Source organism: Copadichromis virginalis, linkage group LG14 (assembly GCF_057382275.1).
Source record: "Copadichromis virginalis isolate Kocher_CV1m ecotype Utaka linkage group LG14, C_Virginalis_male_GT1.1, whole genome shotgun sequence".
Taxonomy (NCBI): Eukaryota; Metazoa; Chordata; class Actinopteri; order Cichliformes; family Cichlidae; genus Copadichromis; species Copadichromis virginalis.
This window is the reverse complement of record NC_140631.1, coordinates 31,652,446-31,678,282: the sequence shown is the minus strand read 5'-3', so window position 1 is coordinate 31,678,282 and position 25,837 is coordinate 31,652,446. Positions and strand designations below refer to the sequence as shown.

The 25,837-nt window shown below is 40.9% G+C and overlaps 3 protein-coding genes and 1 pseudogene across 5 annotated transcripts; all 4 read right to left on the bottom strand.

Moving 5' to 3' along the window:
- Positions 1 to 2,909: 2,909 nt before the first annotated feature.
- On the bottom strand, positions 2,910 to 6,892 carry dynll2a (dynein, light chain, LC8-type 2a). The gene is made up of 3 exons (XM_085430451.1): positions 6,695 to 6,892; positions 6,029 to 6,172; positions 2,910 to 4,732 (listed from the first exon to the last, which is right to left on the bottom strand). Exons 2-3 carry the CDS (start codon positions 6,158 to 6,160, stop codon positions 4,595 to 4,597), a joined length of 270 nt encoding a protein of 89 aa, XP_085286577.1. The 5' UTR covers positions 6,161 to 6,172; positions 6,695 to 6,892; the 3' UTR covers positions 2,910 to 4,594.
- A 411-nt stretch (positions 6,893 to 7,303) lies between these two features.
- On the bottom strand, positions 7,304 to 11,890 carry srsf1a (serine and arginine rich splicing factor 1a). 2 transcript variants are annotated; one of them, XR_014914876.1, is made up of 5 exons: positions 11,451 to 11,890; positions 10,746 to 10,921; positions 9,157 to 9,329; positions 8,163 to 8,977; positions 7,304 to 7,744 (listed from the first exon to the last, which is right to left on the bottom strand). XR_014914876.1 is itself a non-coding variant. In XM_085430450.1 (4 exons), the coding sequence occupies exons 1-4, from the start codon at positions 11,636 to 11,638 to the stop codon at positions 8,780 to 8,782; spliced, it is 735 nt and encodes a 244-aa protein (XP_085286576.1). In that variant the 5' UTR covers positions 11,639 to 11,890; the 3' UTR covers positions 7,304 to 8,779. The 2 variants fall into 2 exon arrangements, 1 of the variants encoding a protein (XP_085286576.1); XM_085430450.1 differs by having other exon boundaries at positions 7,304 to 8,977.
- Positions 11,891 to 14,512: 2,622 nt separating this feature from the next.
- Positions 14,513 to 17,725, bottom strand: LOC146694314 (fructose-bisphosphate aldolase C-like). Its single transcript, XM_085430449.1, has 9 exons — positions 17,608 to 17,725; positions 16,876 to 17,013; positions 16,540 to 16,751; positions 16,392 to 16,446; positions 16,113 to 16,273; positions 15,933 to 16,016; positions 15,666 to 15,840; positions 15,377 to 15,576; positions 14,513 to 15,278 (listed from the first exon to the last, which is right to left on the bottom strand). Exons 1-9 carry the CDS (start codon positions 17,627 to 17,629, stop codon positions 15,186 to 15,188), a joined length of 1,140 nt encoding a protein of 379 aa, XP_085286575.1. The 5' UTR covers positions 17,630 to 17,725; the 3' UTR covers positions 14,513 to 15,185.
- Positions 17,726 to 19,668: 1,943 nt separating this feature from the next.
- Positions 19,669 to 25,735, bottom strand: LOC146694313 (ribosomal protein S6 kinase-related protein-like; annotated as a pseudogene). Its single transcript, XR_014914875.1, has 12 exons — positions 25,577 to 25,735; positions 24,091 to 24,342; positions 23,910 to 23,993; positions 23,756 to 23,824; positions 22,442 to 22,511; positions 21,809 to 21,916; positions 21,643 to 21,683; positions 21,520 to 21,547; positions 21,178 to 21,267; positions 20,823 to 20,911; positions 20,610 to 20,720; positions 19,669 to 20,526 (listed from the first exon to the last, which is right to left on the bottom strand). The product of XR_014914875.1 is annotated as a ribosomal protein S6 kinase-related protein-like (transcript).
- Positions 25,736 to 25,837: the final 102 nt, after the last annotated feature.

The window sequence follows — 25,837 nt, the reverse complement described above, 5'->3', positions numbered from 1 at the left end:
AAGTTTGGGGGTTTAAGTCATAGACTGTACAGTACTGTGCAAAAGTCTTGAGTCACTCCTCATTTTAGGGGTTGTCCCCTGCTGGCCTTCAAAAGGAATAAACAGGGATGGAGGTTTTTCTGGTTCTAAAAATAAACCTGCTTAGGAGAAACCAAACCTTACAATTGTTATTATCTAATTGCATGTATTTTCACAAGTTGGTACTGGTGATAGTCCCAGACCAGAACTGGGTCTGTGTATGTTATTTGTGAACTGATTATTGTGTAGCATTGACAGCAGAAGTCTGTGTGATTTCAACTGAAAAAACACTGTGGTGAACAGAATCTTTGGACTTCATCTGTCAATCATTGGTGAATTTCTTACAATAGACAGTGGACTTCAAACTTTGGGGCTAGCAATTTATTGGGAAATCAGATGTAATTGTGTGGGTATAGATGGGCACTTAACTGAGCTGCTGTTAATTCCACATGTGCTTTCCCTACTGTGGTACTGAGGTGATAGTGATTATGTTTCATGTAAAAAATAAATTTTAAAAACATGTATGAAAATCACTATGGGCACTATGCAAAGAATAATTCAGGGCTTCTTGTGAACCTTTTTTCAAACACTAGACATTCATCAATCACAACAATAGTGGACAAAAATGTTCAAGGATTTTCATCCAATGATGAATTCAAATTTGACTTTCCCGGACAATAACACCACATACTTCAACCTACGCGCAATGTAATTGCAACCAGCGAATCCAGTAGCTTCTATTAACACATGAATGTGTTTCTCAACATCCCTGATGTTTGAATCTGAGTCATTTGCCTCCTTGTTGTGCCAGCGTGAAATACGCCCACTGGTCATCTCGAAGTCTATGAGGGAGCTGCAGAGCATAAACATTCACCACATCAATGAGAGCCACGCTCTGAACAAAAGAAAGGGGTATTTTCAGCCAGCGCCAAAACATCAGCCTCTTTAGAGCAATTCAGGTTATTCACATGCTTTTCATATTGAAGCTGTGCTGAGCTGAATAGAGCTATTTAAGTGCAGAGAGGTAAAAATGTTGCCATGAAAGAGTCCTTTTAAGACTTTTTGCAGATTTGGATATGAAAGCTATTTAATGACAGTGTGAGATGGAGCTGGATTTAAATGTGCTTTAACACTATGAGAAAGTTATTTGGTAGAAAACAATACTCTTTAAACTGAACAAGCCACAGTTCAGAAAAATACCCCGAATTTGTGTCAAAGTGTGAAACATGGCTCTAGATATATATTAACTGTGTGACTAGTTTTCAAGCAGCAGGGGTTAGTTTTTGGTCCAGTCAATTATCTATGCTGTCTACATGTGAATGTGCTCCGACCATGAATTACAGCTCTGTGTGGGAAGATGGATGAAGGCAGCCAGAGGCTATGAAAGAGAAAGCAGTCAGGTATGTGGAAGGGAGGGGGGGGGGGGGGGGTGCTGATGGGAAAAACAAGAATGTAAAACAGCAGCGAAGGCTGGGTAGAAAAGCAGACGGGCCTCTGACGCACTTCTGTTTAAAGTGTGAGTGAATGTGAGACTAATGATACATCACGTTTTTAACAGCATTCAGACTCCTTATTCGTGCCACTCACTCGTGGCTTTCTTGCTCACTAAACAAGGGCTGCAAGTGAATCCCAAATATTTTTTAAAAAGAGGAACTTTAGAGCGAGTGTGATGCAATGATAAGTATCAAAAGAACAAAGCCTTGCTTAACTCCAGCGAGCATCTTATTTCATCCACTCTGACCCCAGTCTGTCGCTACGAATTATTCATTAGTCACTTGTTCTTTGATTTGTCTGCTTTCTCAGCTCTGCTGGCTTCGTGAGCTCTTGTTTCTACAGATTTCCACTTACAGACATCACGTAACTGCAGCACGTTACACAAGTGCCACCCGACTCATGCAGTTTTTATCAATGAGAAAACAACAGCCAAAGGCATGAACAAGATCTCTCTGCAGATGGTCTTTTTTGTATGCTGTAGTGCAATCACAATTTTTGCAGAGAAACAAAGCACACAATAAAAAACCCCATAAAATCTGCTTTTCTGTGATATTAATACACAGTAATGCATGCCATTACACCAGCCCTTAGCCTGACACATAACATCTTGGCTGAAGGAGTTAGTTTCTTCATCTGCCACCTGTCATCTGCCGACAGGTTTTAATGCACGCCAAACAGAACCGGCTCTGGCCGACTGCATGCGAATCAGTGAAATCAGCTGATGTAGTATTTAAACATAGATTTAGAGAGTTTGGGTGATTGCAGTGCATTAACTGAAAAACAAAATGATTCCATAATGACTGAAATATAGCGAAATATAGCACCACATTGTTGATCTGTTGAAACATAACTGACAGCTCATTTGAAATAGCTGGACTTTAATTTGCTTATTTTAAAAGGGTCAAAGCTTTTTAGTTCTACAAATGCGCAAACATAAACCCATCAGCCATTTCATTCAAGGTGCTGGAAAGATTCCTGGAACATTTTGGTCCATATTGACATGACGGTATCACACATTTGTCAGCTGCACATTCACGATGAGAATCGCGCGTTCCACCACATTCCAAAGATGCTCTGTTGGATTAAGACCTGGAGAGTGCCGAGCCCGTTTTAGTACAGTGAAATCAGTGTCATGCTCATGCTGAAAGGGACGGACATGGTCAGCAACAATACTTAGGTAACCTGTGGCATTTAAATGGCACTCAGTTGGTACCGAGGTATCATCAGGAGTATCATTTTGCTTTAAAAATGCAGCCTGGTAAGTCACCCTCAAGTTTAAAAATAAAAAATACTGTGAACACCAACAGATTTAAAGTCAGACACTCGCATGCACGGGTACAAAAAACACTGTTGAAGCTCAGATTTGCCTCAGAGGGACAGAATGAAAGACCACAGTGTAATAAGTCAACATTTTATTTTATCGAGTTACATGGTTTTGGTTCTGTAGCAACCTACTGTATTTATTTCTGATGAAGTGCAATTGTACTCAAGCCAGTTACATTTGAGAGCAATGACAGGCACACGTTTTGTGCAAATTTAACAGCATTGGAACGGCTCCTACATATACACAGCAAAAATACATGCCAGAGGAAAACAATACTAAATCAGTTTACATTGACAATAGTTAGGAAGACGTCCCTCAAAAAAGAAAGAAAAAAAACTTAGAGAGAAACGATGTCAAACCAAGCTAACACTCGAGATACACATTTCACACGTAGCTCACATAAAGGAGGGAACATCTGAGAAACATTCGGCCTTTATCTGTCATCTGGCTCTGTGCACGAAAACCCTCAAATCTGTCCTCACAGACAACATATTTAATCAGAACGCAAACACTGTGCATCGCCATTTCAAACTAGTTATGCAGACATTACAAAACGAAAAGCCAAAAATCTGAGATAGACAAGAGGAAGCCTGCTTCTTGTTGCTTTGAAAAGTCCCAACTCTGAATGCTTTGTCCTTACCTCATGTCTGGCAGTACACTGGCAATGCAGAACTAAAGGCATTGTGGGGGGGATGCAACTTAAAAAGGTAGCCACAAAAGACGTCACAACCTGAAACACATGGGCGTTGGTAGCCTTGGTGGAGTCGGCTGCAGATGCTTCATCTAAACATTGTCCTAATGCTGCTTTATAGCAATTACTGGGACAAGACACACTTAGCCCAGGCCATTATTCACAAACTCAAAGGTTTAACAAAAATAATAATAAAACACACAAAAGTGTCCAAGAAGAGCTTCTGTTTGTCTCCTATATAACGTTTAAATAATCTGTGGTAAAACATGCAGGAACACAGGATTATAAGACTCGAGTCCGAGTAGTTGAGATGGGAAATTTGGGTAGCCAGTCTCTAGTGTTACAAGTCGTACATTACAGGTTAAGGTCTGTGTATGGGAGGCTTATCGGCCCCCATCGTTCTTCACAGTGAAAATTTAAGAGCGTTCAAACTGAAAATCCCTGCAAATGATTGCACTGACTTGTGTTGGGTCCAAAATGTGACATCTTTTCTGAACACGGCTGCAATAATTTCACTTCTGCTGTGGGTCTGTCTTAAATCCCAATTGAAAACAGTGGAGATACTGAATGGCGTGCATCTTCAAGCAACATAATTCCTTGGAAATTGGCAGCAGAGATAACAAACCCCATTATTTGTTTTCTTTATATGATCACAGGTTAATGTGGACGATGATTTGCTAAACCGGTGCACGCGGGATGGTTTTACCACCAAAATCAACATTGTCTCGTAACGGGGTCTGGCAATGCCACTTGAGAAGGAAAGCAGATGCACCACTACATTCTACAGCTTTCCTTTCACGTAAAATCAAGGGCCACATTGAAATCTTTTACAACCTAGAATTTAACAGCATCAACAAAAACTACTTCCGTTGCATTCAAATGGCAACTATCAAAAAGTAAACTTACTGTAACATACATATTAAATAGTGTATAGTCCATGCAATTGCGCATGGCCGGTTTTGCATCGTTATGGTATGTCGTTATTAGTGTATGGGAGACATCAGCCACCAGTGCATTTCCGATTTAGGTTCAGGGAGAAAAACTCCTCAATACCCATCAGAAACTTCTCAGCCTGACTTGAAGAGCAAGATGGCCACCTGGCCCAGATAAAAGTAAATGAAATGCTTTGTCTCGTGGGTGACGTAGCTGCCGAAGTTCCTCCCGACAATGCAGTGCCAAGTGGGGTTGTACTTCTTGTCAAACTCCTGAAAAGAGTCAAGAGGACGACAGCAATCAGGGTCCAAGTTACTTTATATGGATTGGATGGATTTATATTGTATAGAGGTCATGCCCAACCTTAATTTTCCTGAAGGACTAATTAAAATATTATTAGTTACAATGACATTATAGCACATTTAATCCCTGCTTTTTTCTATATCAAACCAGTTTTAGTTTCAGTTAAAGCTATTCAATAAACTGGATAACTGTCTCCACACTGTGGTCCTCAGCAGGAACATGGGAGTTGTATGATCTGCAGCGGGAAATGCAAAAATAGTTGATAATCTGTAAGCACTAATTTGTTATTTAGATCATTTATTTAAACAAGTTTAACGTTCATGCCAATATGCTGCAGGCAAGTGTGTATGAGAACTAGAAACAGACTTGCAAAAGCACACAAAAACCTGCTTAGCCAGGCTTTTCATAAGAAAAACATTATTACTACTATTGCTTTCCTTTTTCTTGTTACTTTGTGCATTAGCAGCCAACAGTTTGAAGTTTTTGTACTTCTTCTTAAAGCACTCTATAAAGGTTTGAGTTCCACTCTTGTATTGGGAAATTGATGCACATAAAAACAAACAAATCAAAAGCTTTTTTTATTCTAGTTTATGTAATTTCGTGTAAGAGCATGTGCAGAGGGGGCCTTACAAACATTACCAATGGGCTAGAGTGGAAAGGACCAAGGACACATAACTTATTTACCATCAGTTTTAATGCATTTCTATTAGCCCCTTTCCCCTCCAGTATATTCTGGATTCAAATGTTATACTTCAAACCATTCATTTTAAATCTTTAATAACTTATTTTTGCTTATTTTAATCTACTGATGTCCTATAAGTTAAGTTGAAGCCAGTTGACCAATTAAAATCATGTCCAGTTGACACATTAAAGTAAAACACACATTAATGAATCAATGATTGTATGTACAAACTGTATAGGTTTGTGCATAGTGACAAAAACTTTTGTATTAGTACTCAAGTACGATTATGCCTTTAAGTAAGAAGTCAGTGACTGCCATACAGTCTTCATGCTCTTGTGTTGCCACTTCTAACTGTGCCATGTTTCACCAAATTCTAAAAATCCTGGAAACGCCCCTGCTTTGGAGGAAGGATTTTTAAACGTGCCAAATAAAAAGAAAACCCTGACTATGTCTTTGATCACGTGTCTCATCTCCACGCTGGGCAAAAATAGATGTGAGAATGTGTTAGTGTCTCAATTTGCTGATCATGCTCTGTCGGTGAGAGCTCTGCTTGGATCCATCCAAGCACCCCCTCCTGTCTCACCTTCTTGATGTAGGCTGCAATGTCCTTCTCTATGTTGTACTTCTCCATGGCCTGGGTGGCACAGTCCACCGCGTCCTGCTGCATGTCCTCGGACATGTCTGCGTTCTTGATCACAGCTTTCCTGTCAGTCATGGTTGAGGATGCCTGCGGAGGAAGAAGGGAGCACGTTCACGCACGTACCGCACTGAAAATTAACACCGCACGTGGTGATGGGGACGGTTTAGGCCAGCCCGGATCATCGCAAACACCACAAGCAGAAAACTGGCCATTTGGCAAAGCGTTTCCCACCAATCCCACTCATCTGAATCTACAACTCGTGGCTGTGTATTTGTGCCTATATGTTTGATCAGACGTTGACTTGAGCGTTTGCAAAGATTGAGTGCGAAACTTGATACAAGTGGAGTTAAATTACTTGGCAAAAATCACTTTCGGATTAAAGCAGCTTGTGCATCAGGAGGGCAAAAGTATCAAAATATGCCCACTCAAATATAGAATCCGCCAAAATACGCCAATACAACCTACATATCCAATCATTCAAAATGCAAAGAGGCATACAGGAACAGATCATCATATAAGAACAAGAAAAATAACTCGAATCAGAAATATGTCAAGACATGAGAGTCAGTCTTTCCCCCCCCCTCAGATTATGAAAAATATGCAACCCACCTTTTCTCGAGCCACCTGAAAACACTCCTTTCCAAAAATAAGTAGCCTATTTCAGCCAGCCGGTGGGTAAGGTTAGGATGATGCTGCGGGTAATTGCTTTTTAAAGATTTACACAATAAGCATGTAGGTAGGTTGGCTCTCCGCTGTGCTCCAGCAGCTCCCCGCCCCTCTGCTGTATGCTGAACCCTGCCATTGGCTGGGCAGCAGCTTCCCCGTGTGTTGCAAGCGTTTTTCTCCAGCTCCTGTCTGCCGGCATCTTATTTCATCCCACAATGCATCATTCACGGTATACACCACCGACTGTGGGCTAAAAGGAAACGAGACCACGGCGCACGGCAGGCATCACTCGGCTGTGCGTAAAAGGCCCTTTCATCAGTCACCGTCACAGCTGAGGGACACGAGAGCTTTGAATAATGAACACGGGCAGGCTGCTGTGGTGGTGTTTCATGTCCACAGCTGCTGCTCTTCCTTTGTTTCCTAACTCCATGGTTATCCTTAGTTGGTTTGGTTACAAACGTAAATGTAATGAGGGAGATCAAACAGGTTTATTTTATTAATGGTAAAGAATTCGTGCTTGGGTTTATGTTGGAAATAAAGACAAACTAAATGTCCTTGTTTCAAAGTGTTTTATTGAAAATGCTAAGAGGAAGAAAAAAAAGATTAAGCAAAATTAAAAACATACAAACTACACCCATGTGAAACCCCTTTCCCAACCTCCCCAATTTTAATTCCTTCATACCAGGCATCTACGACTCCATCCTTTGATCCAACTTCCTGGTCCTCAGTTTCGTTTTCTTCTAATAAAGCCATTATCCCTGAAAACCTTTAAAAGATAGGCAGGATGGGGGCCTAATAATAAAAAAAATGTTCTGAGACTCCCATTTGTTTGTTTTTTTCTTTGTTTTTTTTTTAAGTTCTGATATCAACTCATCTGAATCCTGGAAAACTGATCCCGTTCCGAGCATCCATCCTTGCCTATCCCTTCCCTAATCGATCCACTCATCCAGCTCCAAGGATTGGGATCCACTGAGCCACTCCTCCAATCAAAACCTTGAAATACCAGGAAGAAAATCAGAGGCAGACCGTTAGAATAAAATGTCAAGATTTGGGGGCCTATTTTTTTGTTTTTTTTTTAAGCCATGTTGAAGCACTCATGTCAGATTCAGATTTTTAAATGCCACTGAGCACAAAAACAATCACTCCCTGAAAACATTTAAAGCAATGAGGATATTTAAGTGAGACACTTTGCATCAAAGTAGTGAATTCACTTTTTTCCCCCACATTTGACAGCAAAGATGTTACACTTACATCACAACACTTGATTTAGGACTGCTTATTCTGTCACAGGTCAGAAGTAGCATGTTAAAAACTGTATATATAACAAAGTACAGTACGTGGCTTTGTTAAAATGACATGCATGATACAGCAACCGATCAGAAACGTTCAATTTATGGAATATGAAGCGTACCATTGCCTCGACCTGATTGCTCCTAGATGTCCTATCCTGACCATACAAATGAAATGTTCTCCACAATGGTTTTATTCCAAATCACTTTAATCCTTCTCTTCAGATGTCTAAAGGAAGACACAAGGGTAAAATACAGTTAAGCATCGGGCTCCCCTTTCAAACAGCCCACCCCACATATCCAATGAGAAGCTTTTTTTTTTTTTAATATATAAGAAAAAAACAAAACAAAACCAAAAACAAAACTTTAAATTTTCAGTACTTGCAAAAACATTGAGTGAAGGTTATAAACAACTCAACATTTTTGAAGTTCGACACAGCACAACTTCTACTTTTGCAAAACTTTAGGACAGAAAAAAGGGAGCGAGAGGTGGAGAGAGAGGGGAGTGGGAGGGAGGGGGGGAGAAGAAGGGACAAAGCTGCAGGAGACAGAGGGAAGGGTTGAAGCACGGGTGGGGGTGGTACAACTACATACCAAGATCATCCACAAGGACACCAGGACAAGAAAAAGGGGGGGGGGGGAGAAATTAAAATCAATAGCTGACATCTGGAGAAACTCATAGGAGGTAAAAACAGGAGGGTATACATCAAAAGGAGCAAAACATCGACGGCAGAAAAGCTTAGGAACGGGAGCGAGAGCGGCTGTGACGGGGTGAGTAGCGGGGAGATCCTCTGCCACGACCACGGGAATTGCTGCGACTGCGGCTGGCGCTCCGACTGCGGCTCCTGCTCCGGCTGCCACGGCTGCGAGAGCGTGATCTTCCATAACTTGGGCTGCGGGGACCGTCTAATTTCACACGAATGTAAGCAGTCTCTCCCTGGCGGACACAAGAGAACTTGACATTGAAAAGGCATACATTCCTGCCTACGGTGGAAATGCCACAGATGGAATTAAGGGCTGGCTGTTGTTCTCGACACGTCACATTTCCTGACGTACTCACCTCAGCACAGCAAAGCATAGAACAATCATCCATGATGCTAAAAATCATACACATACCTCATGGGAGCGGAATTTGGTGTTGTCCAGCTTGCGAACGGCATAGGTCATGTCTTCTTTGCGCACAAATTCTACCACTCCAGTCCCGTCTCTGTAAACGTCGGCGTAGCACACGTCGCCTGCCTCACGCATGTGGTCCTTCAGGTCCTGCCAGCTGCCGCTCTGAGGGAGCCCTGAAAAACACCAACATTACGTCAACACACACAGTGAACCCTCCAGCTGTGTTTATGCACACAAGGATGAATGTTTAAGAGCCCCAGAGCTGGTCTGTTTCAGATTTAGTCATTTAACACCAAGATACACTAAGATTTGCTGGTGCATTAATAAGTAAAGGACATATTTTATTTAAAAATGTACTGGTTCTGAATACTTTTACATATTTAGTGTGCACTGCAGCAAACTACCATGAGACTGTTTTCTTTTTATACAGATTAAGGGAAATTTTACTCTATGGCCAGATCTACTCGATAAAAATAACAGCTCTCTGATGTCTGCTTTTTGTGACTGTCAACTTGTCCACTGAGAATTTACATCACAATCCACCCCCTTCTTGTTATACTTCAAAGCAGTATTACAGGAATGATTACTCGACCGTCAGTATTATCGAAGCCCTAGATGTAGATATCAGTGGCTGCCACCAATAAAGAAAATCACATTTATCCTTAGGAGTTTTTGAAGTTTTCTTACATCTAAAACATTTTTACCACAACGGGCTACCTAACACATACACAGAAATATGAATTTACTACCCCAATCATGAAGTCACGTCACTGGCTCCCAGTTCAATACATAACTACCTTTAAAATCTTTCACAAACATTTAACCGTTTGGCCCATCAGTATGTCTGACTGGCTTAGTGTCTATAACCCAGTTAGAAGTTTCAGGTAATCAGGTGCAGATCTTTTAAATGTTCATAAAATTAGACCCAATGATGCTGAGGGTGCCTTCAGTTATTGTTGTCCTGTTTTTTGCAACAAAGCCGCCAGCTGTCCTGAGGTCAAGTTCAACTGTGTCTACATCCAAAAACTTTTTATTCTGAGTGGTTTACACTTAACTGTGTGTTTGAAATGTAGTCTTATTCCCTTGTAAATTTCTGTTGTTTTTTGAGGTTTTCTTGCATTAAATCACTGTAGAGCTATGCAATTTATTTTTAACTTGTAGTTAAGCACATCCAGTTGATGTGTAACGTGCTATATAAACAAAACTGACAAAGGGAAATCACCATGTGTGTGAGAAAAATATTTAACCACTTGAAGTTATCAAATGGCCAGAAACAACAGCAATACATAATTTTGTCCCCATCTTAACTCTATCCAGGTAGATTGTGCTTACATGCAGTCACTGCCCAAAGGCTCATTGTGGTTGTGCAACAGCAAGTTTGCATAGGCAAATGCATTCAAAGACAGTCTTAAAACCGCTGAAACACTCTACAGGAGATTTTGTTTCCATAACATAAACACAAAAACTTTCATGTCTCTCAAAAACTACACTCACTATAATCATAAAAATAAAAATAAAATAAGCCCCCCCCCCCCCCCCTTCAGACAGACAAATAACTGCCTGGCATTGCATATTTTTGGTTTGTTTACCTGACACAACGACTCTGTACTCAGATCGTCTGGAAGGGGGTCCATATCTGCCTCTGGGCGCTCCTCCGATCCCAAACCCTCCTCTGGATCCCCTGCCGCTCCGAGGAAACTCCACTCGCAGTCTGTAGCCGTCGTAGTCGTATCCATCACGTCCATAGACGGCATCATCAGCGTCCCTATTAAATAAAACAGTTTCGCCTTAGACATAAACAAATGCACGAACGAACAGGCTTGCAACACGCAAGCAGCCATGTTAGCGGCTAGCTTTATTACTTAACGTCTACTAATCCGCTTTGCAAATGCAACTGCAGCATTTTAGTCTCATGAAACTTTTGTTTCATGAAAGAAATATAACGATTGACCAAATTAACATGTAGCAAAGCGTAAAGCTGCGAGTGCTTTGACGCAAGTCGTCTGCAGCGAAGAAGTGAAGCGGGTGTATTAATCTCCAGCAACATGGACATTAATACCACAAAGGCACCAAGCTTCAGCGCAGGAAAAACGGGACACAGGCGTATGCAAACCAAGTCGAAAGCGAAAGTAGCACGCGCGCACACACATACCAAATTTAATTACGGGAATAACAGAAAAAAAACATCCAGGAAATAGTCTGAGCACTAAGCAACGCGTTAGCACACACACGAGTTTGTTAGCAACACAATGGGACCGCATCGGGCCTGGCGCGGCTAACCGTTAGCGTCTTACCTGGGGTCTTCGAATTCAATAAAGGCGAACGGGGGTCCCCCTCTCCGGTTCTTCAAGTCGATATCTCGAATCGTCCCATACTTGTAGAACACGTCTTCCACATCTTTTGTGCGTATATCTGGCGGGAGGTTTCCCACGTAAATTCGGCAGTCGTTGTTCCCAGCGGGGCCTCGCACAACACCCGACATCGCTGCTAACTCAAGCTAACAGTTCGCTGTTTCCAGGATTCTTTAACGCCTGCTGGTGATTAGGCCCCGAGCGCCTGCGAGTGGTCGAGGCAAAAAGAAAAACGAGAAAGCAATCAAATGAGCGCTGTTTTACGCTACACTGTGAAGGGTATTTACTGAGCAGACAATACTCCCGACGAGGTGACTCCTACCCCAGCGCGTTTTTTTTAACCGAGCAGGGTATTCATCAACACCGGAAACACTACAGCCGAGTCTGACACATCCGCCTTAGAAAATAGTCCGACCATATCCAAAGCTAATAATGTTTTTGTTAATAACATTTGCCGTCAAATAATATATATTACAATATCATATAATGCACATCGCTTATAATGCAAGACTTGCTATATTGGTATTATTTCTATATAATATAAGCATCAGCTAAATAATAAATGTTTTATAAATATAGACACTTACCAACAGGCTTATAATTTTGCTTCATTTTTACCAGTTGTTAATTCAAGAATATAATTAATATAATTTTTTCAATAATACAGCCCAGAATGGGGAAGAAAAGTGATTTACGTGATATTCAATGTCGCATGGTTGTTAGTGTATGACAGCCTGGTTTGCATACCTCAGAAACTGCCTTATGCTGGGATTTCCCCACACCACCACCCCTAGAGTCTATAGAGAATGGTCTCAAAACAAGAGAATATCCACTGAGCAACAGTTCTGTGAGCAAAAATGCCTTGTTAATGCCAGAGGTCAGAGGAGAATGGTCACACTGCTTTCAGCTGATAGAAAGGCAACAGTAACTTAACTTCCACTCATTACAACGAAGGTAATCAGAAGAGCATCTCTGAAGATAAAACAAATGAAATACTGAACAATAGATAATAGAAAATCGGAAAAATGTTGCCTTATCCGGATCCCCACCCAGTGGCCCCACCTGGCAAGACTGCCCTATGTTGATAATAATGTAATAAGGTTGCAGAAAAGCTGCTGCCAATCCCTGGACAGACCACTAATCCTTTTTTTGTCTTTACTGAACAGGTTTGCGCTTAAAGCTAACTCCATTCTGGGAATATGAATCTTAAGCTTCTTCTGTCAGCTCTGCTGAGAATCATTAAAGCAATGGGTGGAATTTCAGCCAATCAACCAATCAATTAATCAATCAGTTAAAGCAGATTATTATTGATTTCAAAATCTTATTTGGTTTTCATATATACCTATTTTCAGTGACATCAACTTTAACAGTGGAAAATTAGGTAGGCATATCATTCTTTTCTTTCTCTCTTTTTTGCGATATTTTTCAACTATCCTATATTTGACAACAGCATAATAAAACTGGAAATTCTGTTTTTGGTGTATTTCTAGTGGCCCCATATGGCCACCCCTATGAAAGAAATTCTGGAGGCGCCCTTGGTACCTAGGTTCAAGTTAAGGACAAAAGGAGTCTGTGTTTTTGAGGTTGTGGCTCCCAAGTTGTGGAACTCACTTCCAATGCACTTAAGATCTGTGGACACACCTGATACTTTTAAAAAGAAGCATAAAACCCACCTGTGGATTGCTTTTATTTAGTTTTAGTTTCTTTTTATACTGTCTTTGTTGTTGCATTTTATTATATAGTCTAGAGCCCTTTGTGAAAATAGGGTAAAGCACTAGAAAGGTGCATAGGTGGGAACTAACAAAGTACAAATACTACATTACTGTACTGAAGTAGACTTTTCAGGTATTTGTACTTTATTTAAGTATTTATTTTTGTGACAACTTTTTACTTTTACTCCCTACATTTTAAAACAAATATCTGTACTGTCTACTTCGTACATTTTCAAAACAGACTCATTACTTTTAGTTCAGCGGTATCATTTATAGCTTTTTTTATAGCAGGCCGGAGGGAGTGCAGGAGTCCATTAGTTGTGTTTGCATTGCTTCAAAATGTAGCTAGCTCTAAAGAAAAGGAGGAAGCATGAAGTGAGTGACGTTTTTTTAACTGTCAGGTAATTTCAAATTCAACATTTCTATCAGCTCAACAAATATCAGCAAACACACTAACTGTTTGTGTGCAGTTAGTCACAGTATGTCTGGGAGCTGAAGGTGTATTAGCTAACTGCAAGCTAAAGGTGTATTCTCTTGCTGCTTGTGTACATACTGAGTACATTCATTAGAATTTAGATTCAAATATTTGTAATCTCATGTAGTAATATTATTATTATAGCACAAATAAATTAAATCCAGGGTCTTTCTGTGTGGAGTTTGCATGTTCTCCCCGTGTTTGCGTGGCTGCTCTTTAGATACTTTGGCTTCATCCCACGATCCAAAGACATGCAGTTAGTGGGGTTAGGTTAATTGAATGTGAACGTGAGTGGGAATGGTTGTCTGTCTCTATGTGTTAGCTCTGGGACAGACATGCGACCTGTCCAGGGTGTTTCATGTCTCTTGCCCTAATACAGCTGGGATAGGCTCCAGATATATATACTGATGTGTCAAAACATTATCAAGGGTACATCACACTGTTTTGAGTAAATTTGTTGTTAGTTTTTCTTATTTAAAAAAAAGACTTGAACCGGGCTTGAAATGAAAAAAAAAATGTCCATAAATATTTGAATGTGACATTTTGAACTATTAGGAGTTACACGTATGTCAAACTACGGAATGGTGGAAATGAACTGTAACTGACAAAGAATATCACAGAAGCGCTCCAGCATCACGTGTCAGATGCCTTTTCTGGACATTTGACACATTAGATAACATATAGAATACCCTTAAATTACAGGGTTTGAAAGATGAAAAAAAAAATGAAAACGAATTTTCTCCACATAGTGAATCAGTGTCTGTCGTCTTATAAAGAGCGTGACATACCATTAACCTTCATAAAACAAAAAATCTCAATCAGACTTTACTAGAACACAGTTTTATTGCCTAAATACTTACATTTGAAATATGTTTATTAGACATATAATGCTACTAAGAATGATAACACACATCAGCATGTGTTGTATATTACTTATTGAGCTGATTGTACTTCATACCTGGGGACTGTAGATGCAATTTAGCTTCAAGCTAATTCTCTTACAATATGTCTATTTGTGCATGTTCACTGCTGAACTAAATAAAGAAACTGAACTACACAAATCCACTTTCTCTGTCACACAAGCACAGAAGCTTCACATAACAACTTCTAAATAATAGATTGGGAGCTGTATCATATAGATTCAGCTTCTTTAACTATTTAGTTAACTGTGTTTTGAGTCGAACTAATATCATTACTGTGGAGCACATGTTAGGCTGGCATTGCAATATTAACTGCAGGATTTAAAGCTCTAGTCAAAGTACTGCTACAACACAAGTAAAGCATGAGCCTTTCATTCAGCACATGTGTTAGAAACACCCAAGGCCATGTTCTGATTGTTCTCATTTGTCAAGGCAAGATATTTCATTTAATATCATTATGTAGGCCAATATTCTGAAATAACCTAAGAAAATGCAGTACATCTCCTCTGTAATATATCTTGTTATGGTGTGGAAGAACACACTGCTAGTTAAAATGTTCTTTTTATACTCTTCAATATGCATGGCAGGAACCGTAAATGCGCTGGCCAGCCTCTCCATAGTTATCTCCACCGGTGTACTTTCCCTGACATGCCAGACTGTTCACCTGCAGATACAACAGAGAGCAAACAAGCAGAGAAACGTCATACAAATAGCAGCTGGTTCTTTTTTTTATGTGTGCATTAAAAAACGACTGGAAGCTACCTCTGCTCTCTTGATGAACTGTTCAGTGGCGGCTTTCTCATTTTCTTTATGTCCTCTCCAGGCTCTGAGTGCAGACGCCTGCAGGGCTCGTCCGAAGGAGAACGTCAGGACCCAGGGTTTGGGCAGAGGGCAGTTGTTGATGGCATTAAGGTGGAAAGAGGCCTCCTCTTCACTCTGACCTCCTGACAGAAAAGCAATTCCTGTGGACGAAAACATGAATTTGTTCTGTTTGGTTTCTGCACACGTTTCTGTTTCTAAACCTCTAAATGAGAGCATCATTTTAACTTACCTGTCACAGCTGGGGGAACTGTGCGGCGCAGAGCAGTGAGGGTTGCCATTGCAACCTCCTCTGGGCTGTATTTGGTGGAGCAGCTGTGTCCAGGAGTGACCATGTTGGGTTTGAGCAGAGTGCCTTCGAGGTACACGTGGTGGTCTGACATGGCCTTGTACACTGCAGCCAGGACCTGCAACACAGACACTGTTTTACTAAAGAAGCAGCAGAGTGGTACAGAATGTCTGAAAAACCCATAAAAGTAACAGTGCAGCCACTCCCTACCTTCTCAGTGACATACTGGCAGCGCTTCAGATCATGATCACCATCAGGCAAAATCTCTGGCTCTATGACGGGCACGATGCCATGCTGTTCAAGGAAAGATAGATGATCAAACACTGTATATGCATTAGATCACAGTGATGTGTGGATAAGCATTTAGGCTTTATGATTTGGAGTTCTGACCTGCTGGCAGATACTAGAGTAACGTGCAAGAACATTCGCATTTTCTGTGATAGCCAGCTTTGATGGATTGACGTCACTAATTTTGAGCACACAGCGCCACTTTGCGAAGACAGCACCGTCCTTTTTATACTGCGCACAACGCTCAGACAATCCATCCAGACCTGTGGAGAAGTGTAAAAAGTACAAAGAAAAAAACAGAGAAGGGAAATGTTCATAAATGGGAAATTGTGGTGATGAAATGGTTGATATCAGCAGCGGTCCAGTGTGAGTCGGACTGACCCTGTGTGGTGGTTTCTCCACAAGTTCCTGCCAGGGGAACAACACCTTTGTCAACCTGAAGAATGCAGACAATGATTTGAATCAAAATCCAAACCTATTATCATAAAAAGTTGATAACCTAAACAGATTGAATTCTAAGTGGTCAGACCTTGACCCCAACCAGGATTCCCCTGTCCCTGATCATTTTGACAAAGGGAACGCCATTATCAGAGTGTTGGTACAGGGTCTCGTGGAAGAAGATGACCCCTCCGATGCAGCTGTTGATGCGATCGTCCGCACTGAAGAGGATCTGCCGATACTGCCTGCGGTTCTCCTCCGTGTTCTCCACTCCGACTTGAGCCAGCCGCTTAGCCATACTGCCTGCAGTGGGTGTATTGTCAGTGACATTTAACTTACACTGGTGATAACTTACACTCTTTGATTGGATTGGACATAAGGTGTGCACTCACTAAATGTGCATGTTTAAAGAAGGAGCGCTACAGACCTACAGACTCATCTGCAGCCAGGATGCCCTTCCCTGGAGAAACTATGCGTAAAGCGGTCTCATGCAGCTCCCTCTTCTGAGCCTCGGAGAGCGTTGGGAACTGATGCGTCATCCTGAGTGACTGATTGTCTGAGCAGCCTTTGGAAGAAGATTTGACTGATTATTATTCAGTCATTAGCAGCTAAAAAGGGCAGACACTGAAGTGGAATCAAACAGAAAATTAGTCCAGTTTTATCTAGATTTAACACCCGTCCTCCTATCATCTGTCTACCTTAAAGATGTGAGAGCTTGTTTGATTTGCAGGATACAGTAACAGCAGATTGATCCATATTGGTACTTTTCCAATAATGAGCTTGTCTGCAGCTGTTTATAAAGCTTTGAGTGCATCGTTGTTTGGTAATGTGAAGAAAAGGTTTATCACTTTATAGCCCTTTAATAGTAAGTCCAGGCTTGGATGCCATTCAAATATTTTCTGATTTCCAAATGTGATTTTCACAGCACTAGGAAGAGGCTAATTAGGTGGGGAAAAACACAAGACCACAAAATCTTTCATCAGAGTCAGATACGCAGTTAATCAAACACTGATAGCAGTGTAAAAAATATATGAAATTGTCAGAGCTGCTGCACAAATCTTCAAAATTTAATAAAATCTAAAGGCAGCTTGTATTTCAAGTTTGTGAAGACAGCATTAAAATCAGCTGAATATAAAAATAACAAGATAAAAGCTCTTACCTGAAATTAAAATGGGTCTCATCTACTGATGCGATGAACACTGATGGAGCCTCCCTGCCAGCTTTAGTTTGTATCCAGCTCAAGTGTGTCACACCTCACAAGCCAACACCCCTGGGCGGAGCGTGTACGCCCACCTTTGCCCCACATGAATAAAAAAAAAAGTGATGATTCATTGTTCTATTTAAATAAAGTGATTTTTTTTTTCAAATTCATTTAGCTTCATCTTTATCACATTGATATAGAATTTTTCAGATGGCCACACTCACTTTGACTCAGCAATGGTTAGAAACCTGGCGTTTTAAACTGGTTTACTTTATCTTTTACATGCAAATTGTTTTTTTAATGCTTCCCACATGTTCAGGTTGCTTGCAAAACACAAAATCATGTATTAAGTCAGAACCTTTTGTCCAATAAGGGCCTAAATGAGGCGTTTAACCACACCCCATGGTGTGCTATTTTTACTCTAATTAGTAAAAATGTGCCCTGAGGATGGCTTGAAATCTCCTGATAATTTGATCTTCACCCTCAAATTCTCAGGGGTGTTTGAGTCTCCGAGCAATTCGTGCACTCAGTGGCTTTTCCGCAGCGCTTTAAACTGTGAAGAAAATGATGGAAAGTTCCAGAAATAGAAATCATTTCCAGGTTCCAGTCAGTGTAAAAGTGGGCCAAAATGGGCCAAATCAGAAGGAAATTAGGTCAACTGGATCATTTCCACTATGAAGAGCAGGTTTTTCAACCATTTTTTTTGCTTCTTTATTTTGTGTAATTGGCTTCTGTTTGAAAATGAAAAGTTTCAAATAATAATACTTTGAATAATAATAATGTGTATGGTTTAAAAAGTTTAAAATGCAAACTTGAACGAAGCTTATCATCAGCCAGTCGGGATCATTTCATGGCTTTTGAATTTGATTGTGACTACTTGCGTGTCAATCTGTGTCTTTCTGCACATTTGCAGGATAAGCTGCAACTGATGTTTTCTGTTGTGTTCAGTTATGTAATGTTACTATTTGGTGAGAGTCTGTGGGATGGCCCTCCAGGATTTCAGGGGACTCCTCTCTTCACTATTGTGGGTCAGTGTGCCTCTAAAAGCAGATATGGGTCAATGGACTGCCTGCCACTATACAGCCACAACACAGGCATGGTGGACCTGTCTAAGACAAGGGCCTGAGAGGGAATTCAATGTCAGGAGGCAGTGGTGGGAGGAGCTGGTGCACTCCCATTCAGGAGATACAGTTTTAAATAGATTCATGACTTCAAGAAGTACAGCAATTATGTGTGGCTGCTTCCTCTGGGACCCTCGACTTTTTCTCTGTTACCTAATTAAAAGCATCTAATGATGATACTTTATCTGGTCCTCAATTTTCTGTCCTATTATTGGTTGTCCTCAGTGGGTTTGTGAGCACTCCTGTAAATAGGCCAACCCAAGGCTGCCTGAGATACCTGAGATAAGAAAAGTGCCCAACAGAAAATACAGCAGGCTCATTTATGTTTTTGTGCTAGTGCTGATATACAGAAATATAAAAGAAACCCTTTCAGGTTGGTGTTCCCTCATTTTTATTCTATAGAAGTAAAAACGTCCAACCTAAAAGAGAGCTGGGTCTTTACAGTGTATGTGACCTCTTTCTTGAACTGCCTGTCAACATAAAGTTCCCTGAGCAAGGCAGGCATGATGGTTCAGGGTGACCTGATCCAGTCCTAACTATAACTAATTAACTAACTATAAGTTTTAAGTCTAATCTTAAAATCCAGAAATGGTTGACTACACAGCAATGGGGAAAACAAGAAAAACATGGTCCACCATTAAACACAGAAATATAAAACCACCGTGTAGCTCTGTGGTCTTTAAACTGTTTCCAAAAAAAGTTAAGGCCCCGCAATTCTTTTATTAATCATTAACACACCCAGTTTAATCAGTGAAACAAAGGTCAGGAAGACAGTGTTCATTCAACTCAGTGTCACTCATTTGTTTTTCATCACTGGTCGGTCCTTGTAGTAGCTCTACTCCCCCACCCATCATAGAGTATTAAGAAATAATAAACACAAATAAATGAATACTTGATTTAAAAAATTAAACTTTATTTGAGCAATTGCATTTAAAAACAACAGACAATGTATATTAAACAACTGTTAGCAACAACATAAAATGATATACAGTTAATACAAGGACACATGTGTATAGAGACATCAAAACCTCACCTTCAACTGCATCATGGGAGAGACATGCTGAAGTTTCAGTTAAAAATGCATAACATGGGGCGATCGTGGCTCAAGAGTTGGGCGTTCGCATTGTAATTGGAAGGTTGCCTGTTCGAGCCCCGGGTCAGACAGTCTCGGTCGTTGTGTCCTTGGGCAAGACACTTCACCTGTTGTTGCCTACTGGTGGTGGTCAGAGGGCCCCAGGATGGCTGTGGCTACAATGTAGCTTGCCATCACCACCAGGATGAATGTGAATGGGTGCATGACTGGATGTGTAAAGCGCTTTGGGGTCCAAATACAACTTTCAATTCCAAGAGGTAACATAAGTCTGTAGAGAAACAAGTCTGTTATGGAAATGCCATCACATGCAGAATTCATGTATCTAGTATCCTTAAAAACAGATCGATTTTTCGCTTTGCAAGTCTGCTCTGCAGCCGATTTTAGGTCCACACTGGCCAAAGTAGGAGACTTTGACTACCCTATGACTTCACTGGGACTCACGGGGGAGTGAAGGATTTGATCACAGTCAAAGTTATCAAAGTAATCCAATGAAAAGCCTCTTGCGGATTTGGCTGCCCAGTCGGGGTGCGTCCTAAGCTCCAGGATGAATTCAACCGGTGTCTTCTGGAGGATGTAAGGGTCGAATGAAGTGCCACGGAAGAACGTCTGCATCTTGAAACACTCCAGATTACGAAGGCGGTTCATCGGATTCTTGCACAAAAGCTACATCAGTATGGTGATAAAGAGATGAGTATGTCACTATAGCTCTAAGGTGGCACAAAGTAAAAAGAGCAGTGGATACTGACCTCAGTAAGGAGTAGGATCAGAGCAGAGCTGAACGTCTCAGGCACCACATAAGAAAAATCTCTGACCTTTGCCAGCATGCGACAGTGGTCTATTTCTGCCATTAGTGGAAACTAAAAATAGAGAAACAAGTGGATTTAAAGCAAAAATAATCTGCACTTTCAGGCACTTTTCTACACACAGAGCCGTGAAATAGTGAGTTTAAGTGTCTTCACCTTTCCTGTCGCCAGTGAGAACAGCATAATCCCAAGAGACCACCAGTCAGCAGCATGGTTGTACGGACCCCCGCTCAAGATTTCAGGAGCTGCTCACCCAAAACAGAGATCCACACATCCACATATATGTTTATATATATGTGTGTGCATAAAAGGAAAAAGTTAAATGCAGGGCAGAAAATACCTCTTAATAATAGAGCAAAAAGTAATAACATGCAGAGTACATTACAGGTGCATCCCATTCACAACTGGGTCAACTGAATCCAGGGGGAATGAAACGCAGGTGAGGCTCTCATGTTAATGTTAGTCATGGAAAACAATCACAGAGTATCTGTGGCACGACCACAAATCTCACCCATGTACTGGATCGTCCCACATATTGTGAAAGCTCGCCCTCCTCGTTTCAGGCGGCGAGACAGACCGAAATCAGACAGTCGAAGGTGACCTGAATAGAGGCAAAAAAACAAAGAGAGACTGATTTGTAGAAATAAAACCATAAATGTTTCCGTAAGAGGGGTCTTGAAGTTGTCAAGTTTATATTAAAGAGATTTTAAGTTAGTGTCTTGGCAAAGCTCCTGAGCTGTGATGTCATGCTTATCTGCTGTTACCTGCATTGCATCTGTACTCATCTAACCATGATTTCTCTAAATACTTCAGTCTTAAAAGTGTATCATCAACAACTGCAGAAGAGCATTACCTTGATCATTTAACAGAATGTTCTCCATCTGAAAAAAAAAAAGCAGCAAAGCCATAACCATTAAAAGTTCTAAACACACACGTGTGGAAGTTACAAGAGTGATTAAAATGAAAAATATCATACTTTTATATCTCTGTGCATGATTCCTAAGTCATGTAGAAATCCTAGAAATAAATCAGAGACAGAGAGCAAGAATTAAATGACATTAATCTTTTTTTCAAAGAAAAAAGTGTACTGTGCGCTCAAGCATAATTTCTGTGACAGTACAAGACATTTGATGAGCACTAACCTAGTGCGCTGCCCAGCTCTGCAGCAATGAGCCGAACCTCTTCCTCCCCAAAGTGGCCCCTCAGCAACCAACAAGTGTGCAGGTCACCAGTACTGCAGTAGTCACACACTGCAGAGGACCAGACACAAACATACTTCTCAGCACTTTGAAATTGGCAGCGTGGGTAAAGCAGATCACTAAAGGTGGAAATAAAAATAAAATAAAGCAATCTGCAAGGAAACGTAAAGTAAAAGAAAACAAAAAATGATTTGTTCATCCCACTGTGGTTTGGGAAAGGAAGAAGTCAGGAAGAGGGTTAAGTCTAAAACACACATGCTCTTTGTTTTGTTAAACATCTTTTAGCCACTTCAGTAATCTTAACTGAAAAAAACCTGAATTTGTGACAACACTAGGTAAGCAAAGGTCACACAGCAGCTGCAGCCACAGAGGACAGTTTTACCCAGGACGCTCATTAGATGGCACTGCACCTCTTCACTATCCAGAGATTTTTTTTTAGACTGCTTGGTTTTACAGTTGACAACTTTTTATTCTATGGGACCAAAGACGAGGAAAGGGGGAACTTCTCGGGAACAACAAAGGATAGCGGAAGAAGGGAGGGTCGAGCGGTGCCATCGTTTCTATTTATTAACTCACTAATGAAGAGATGGCGCTGCGTCTGCCAGCAGTCCTGCAGATTGTGGATAAAAGGGTGTTTGAGCTGCCGCTGCAATGCAACAGTCGACACACACAGATGAACAGTGAACATTTAGTGAGGGATGCACAGAGAGTTTCCTGCAGCGTGAGGACTACGGACTATGGACAGAAACTATGCCACACCACCTACTGTAATCCTTTAAGTGGACCTATTAAGTCATTACTTATTTACTGTCTTAAACTGTTATAAATGATGCTCATATTATAGCAACATTTTAAATACTGAAGTCAGTGTACAGTTCATCAGACTGGTCATCGATTTTTGCTGTGAGTTCTGAGAATCCACCCACCTGATGACAAACCTTGTGTTTGTAAAGTACAGCCAATCAGAACAAAAGCTCCCGACAGTGGATAAACAGAAGTGGTGGAGCAAAGCTATGTATTAGACAGATAAGGATTATTTTGAATTGTGAGTCATGCTTTATGCGGCACTCTACAGTCAAGCCTTTGAGTTTATTGTTAAAGTTAGATCATTACCACTTGTCCTGATCCTGATTCTTGCATCTTATTTTTCATATTTACCCTTAGCTTGGCTCCGGTCTTGTCTCTATCTCCTGCTCAGTCTGCCCAACAATGCACCCAGCCCTCTGGCTCAGCCATCAGCCTAGACGCCACCTCCGGCAACCCCAAGGCTCATTTCACCTTCGCTATTATTTATTAAAAATCAGCTTAATTTATTCCATTTCCCCTCAGCTGTATCTACACCTGGGTGTGCCTGTTTGCACTCCCTTTCTGGATAGTAGCATCCAAAGACGGCAATATGAAGCTGGAAATGAGCATAATTGGTCCACTTTTATCATCACATTTATAATTGTACATAGTTTGTGCTTTCCTATAATAACCATATAACTACTATTTGCATTAAATTTAGAAATGTTTGCTTGACATGAATACATTCCTTTCAGCAATGATATCCTCTCCAGTTTATGCTTTGAGAAGCTCTACTAAGAATATTGCATTTTGACCTATTAGTAAGTATTTATGGCCAGCACATAGACAGTTTATAGCACTCTATAATTCAGCTGTATGCAGATGTAATATTTGTTTATTGGCATAATAATTTCTCGTTTATCATTAGCCTCAGCATAGGGGTTCCTACAGGAGCTTAAATTTTGCCCATGTCTGTAAAAAACAATCTCTGCTACAATCCCTATTTACTTGTGTCATGGTTAAAAAAAGCTGAACAGGTGACATAAACATTTATTTGATTATTTAATTTCAACTATTTGAATTTTGTTTCTATCAATGTTGTACCTGAATGATGACTTCCTCTTTCGACTGCTCCAGGACTCCGTGCTTCAATAACTCAGACTTTGGCAGAACCTGTATGACAACACAGGAAGAAAATTACACTAAAGATGTCCAAAAGTATCACATTTTTAACATCTTTAGTTAATACTGGATTGACCTTAACTGCATAGATCTTCTCTTTGGAAATATCTTTGACTTTTAGGATGGGTCCAAATGAGCCTTTAGCGATGAAGCCCAGGATCTGTAAGCACAGAATTAGGCCCTGTTATCTTTCTGTTTCTCCTAAAGAACTTCTTCTCTTTGCGTCTTTAACTGGGTTGTGTTGTGGTCCGCAGTACCTGGAAATGATCAGGACATCTACGGTGTGGGAACTCGGGCAGAAAGACAGAGATAAAAGCCGCAGGAGTCGGGTCTGCGCCGGACGCCTCAGCGCCGTCCTCTGGAGGCAACAGGAGTCTGATGGGCTGCCTGCTGTCTGCTCCCACAGGGCGAGAAAATACAGCTGAGTGTCCGAGTCTATGAACGATGGAGACCCCCACGTTCGAGAGGAACCCGTGGCTGAATCGACGCTGAGCAGCCGGCCCCTCGCTCTAGATTTTAAAAGAAAAAATTATAATATATAATATATATTTACTATTCAGATTTTATTTATCCTCACTTTATGCTGATACCTCTGTACACGCGAATCTATTTTGCATACTGCATTTGTTTGAAACGTGTAACTGCAGAGTATAACTCTGTAATTAAATCTGATAACTATTTGGGAAACACTCCTTGGACACTTTATTAGGCCCAACTGGTCGTTAATGCAATCTAATCAACCAATCACGCGCCAGCAACTCAACACGTCTACGCATGTAGACGTGGTCAAGATGATCTGCTGGTGAATGGAAATACTGCATATAGTTCTATTCAGTTGCAACTAAAATCAGTAATATTTAATAGTAATGAAAGTGTTTCTTCCACTCTCTGAACAACAGCAATATGTTTTGTAATACAGCCACATCACAATTATTAACAGCCGGTAGAACCAAAATTTGGCAAGGCAGGAAACCAACAAACGTATCCGTAGAGACTATAACAAAAGACTAAATAAATAAATATAAATAAAATCTGCAGGAAAGAAACATCTGTGTAGCCTTGGAGAGTTTGTGACTGAACACTGGAATAAGAAGGATGCATGATAGGAAGAACATCACCAGGACAGTAAAACAAGGAGGCGGCGCTGTGCGTTTGTGGGGGTGTTGTTGTTGTTTCTGGAAATGAATGATGAGCTGGCATCACGAACTCTGCACGACCTGTCCACAATGTGCAGACTGAGGTTTTGTAATGATGCTGACTTAGGTTTTGTTGAGATTTGAATGACGTAAAATACAGTGCGTTAGTGAGCTGAAAGCTTTTACACAGGAGGAATAATGTGAAATACACTGCAGTTATGCTTTTGACTTTATGAAATATTGATTTAAATAAAAGCTAAACTTTAAAGCCTCAAAAATAACTAAGAAATGCAGCGCTTGGTTAGGTTTTTAGTTGGCATCACTAACTAATGTTGGAGGTAAATGGGGTAGAAACATTTTGTAGCTCATAGATCACACATGACCCCCCACAAATAAATAAATAAAGAGACGATCTGAAGCTGATTTGAGCCGCAGACTGAAGGTCTGTGTCCACTTGTGTGAGCTGATCGGTGCAGAAGAGACTTTCAAATACCACTGCCTTCATCTTCTCTTACCCCATCTAGGGGTCGCTACACGTGACGACTCCATATCTACAGCGTGTTAAAAGGTAAACAACTCCGATCTGCGCCTCATCATACTGACTCACCTTTCGGTTTTTACTGACCTCACCGCCCATCGCATCCTCAGAAACCGACAGACCCAAGTAATTCAATCAAAAACTAAATAAATAAAATATGTAAGACCACCACAAATCCAGCGTCTCGCCTCGCGTCTGTTCTCACTGTCAGCGTCGCACAGTTGCGTCTCGGCCATGACACCCACGTGTTCGCGGGAAGAGCGCTATTCCGCTCCAGTTATAGCTGTCAGATCTGTGATCGATCAACAGACCAAACACACACACACGAGC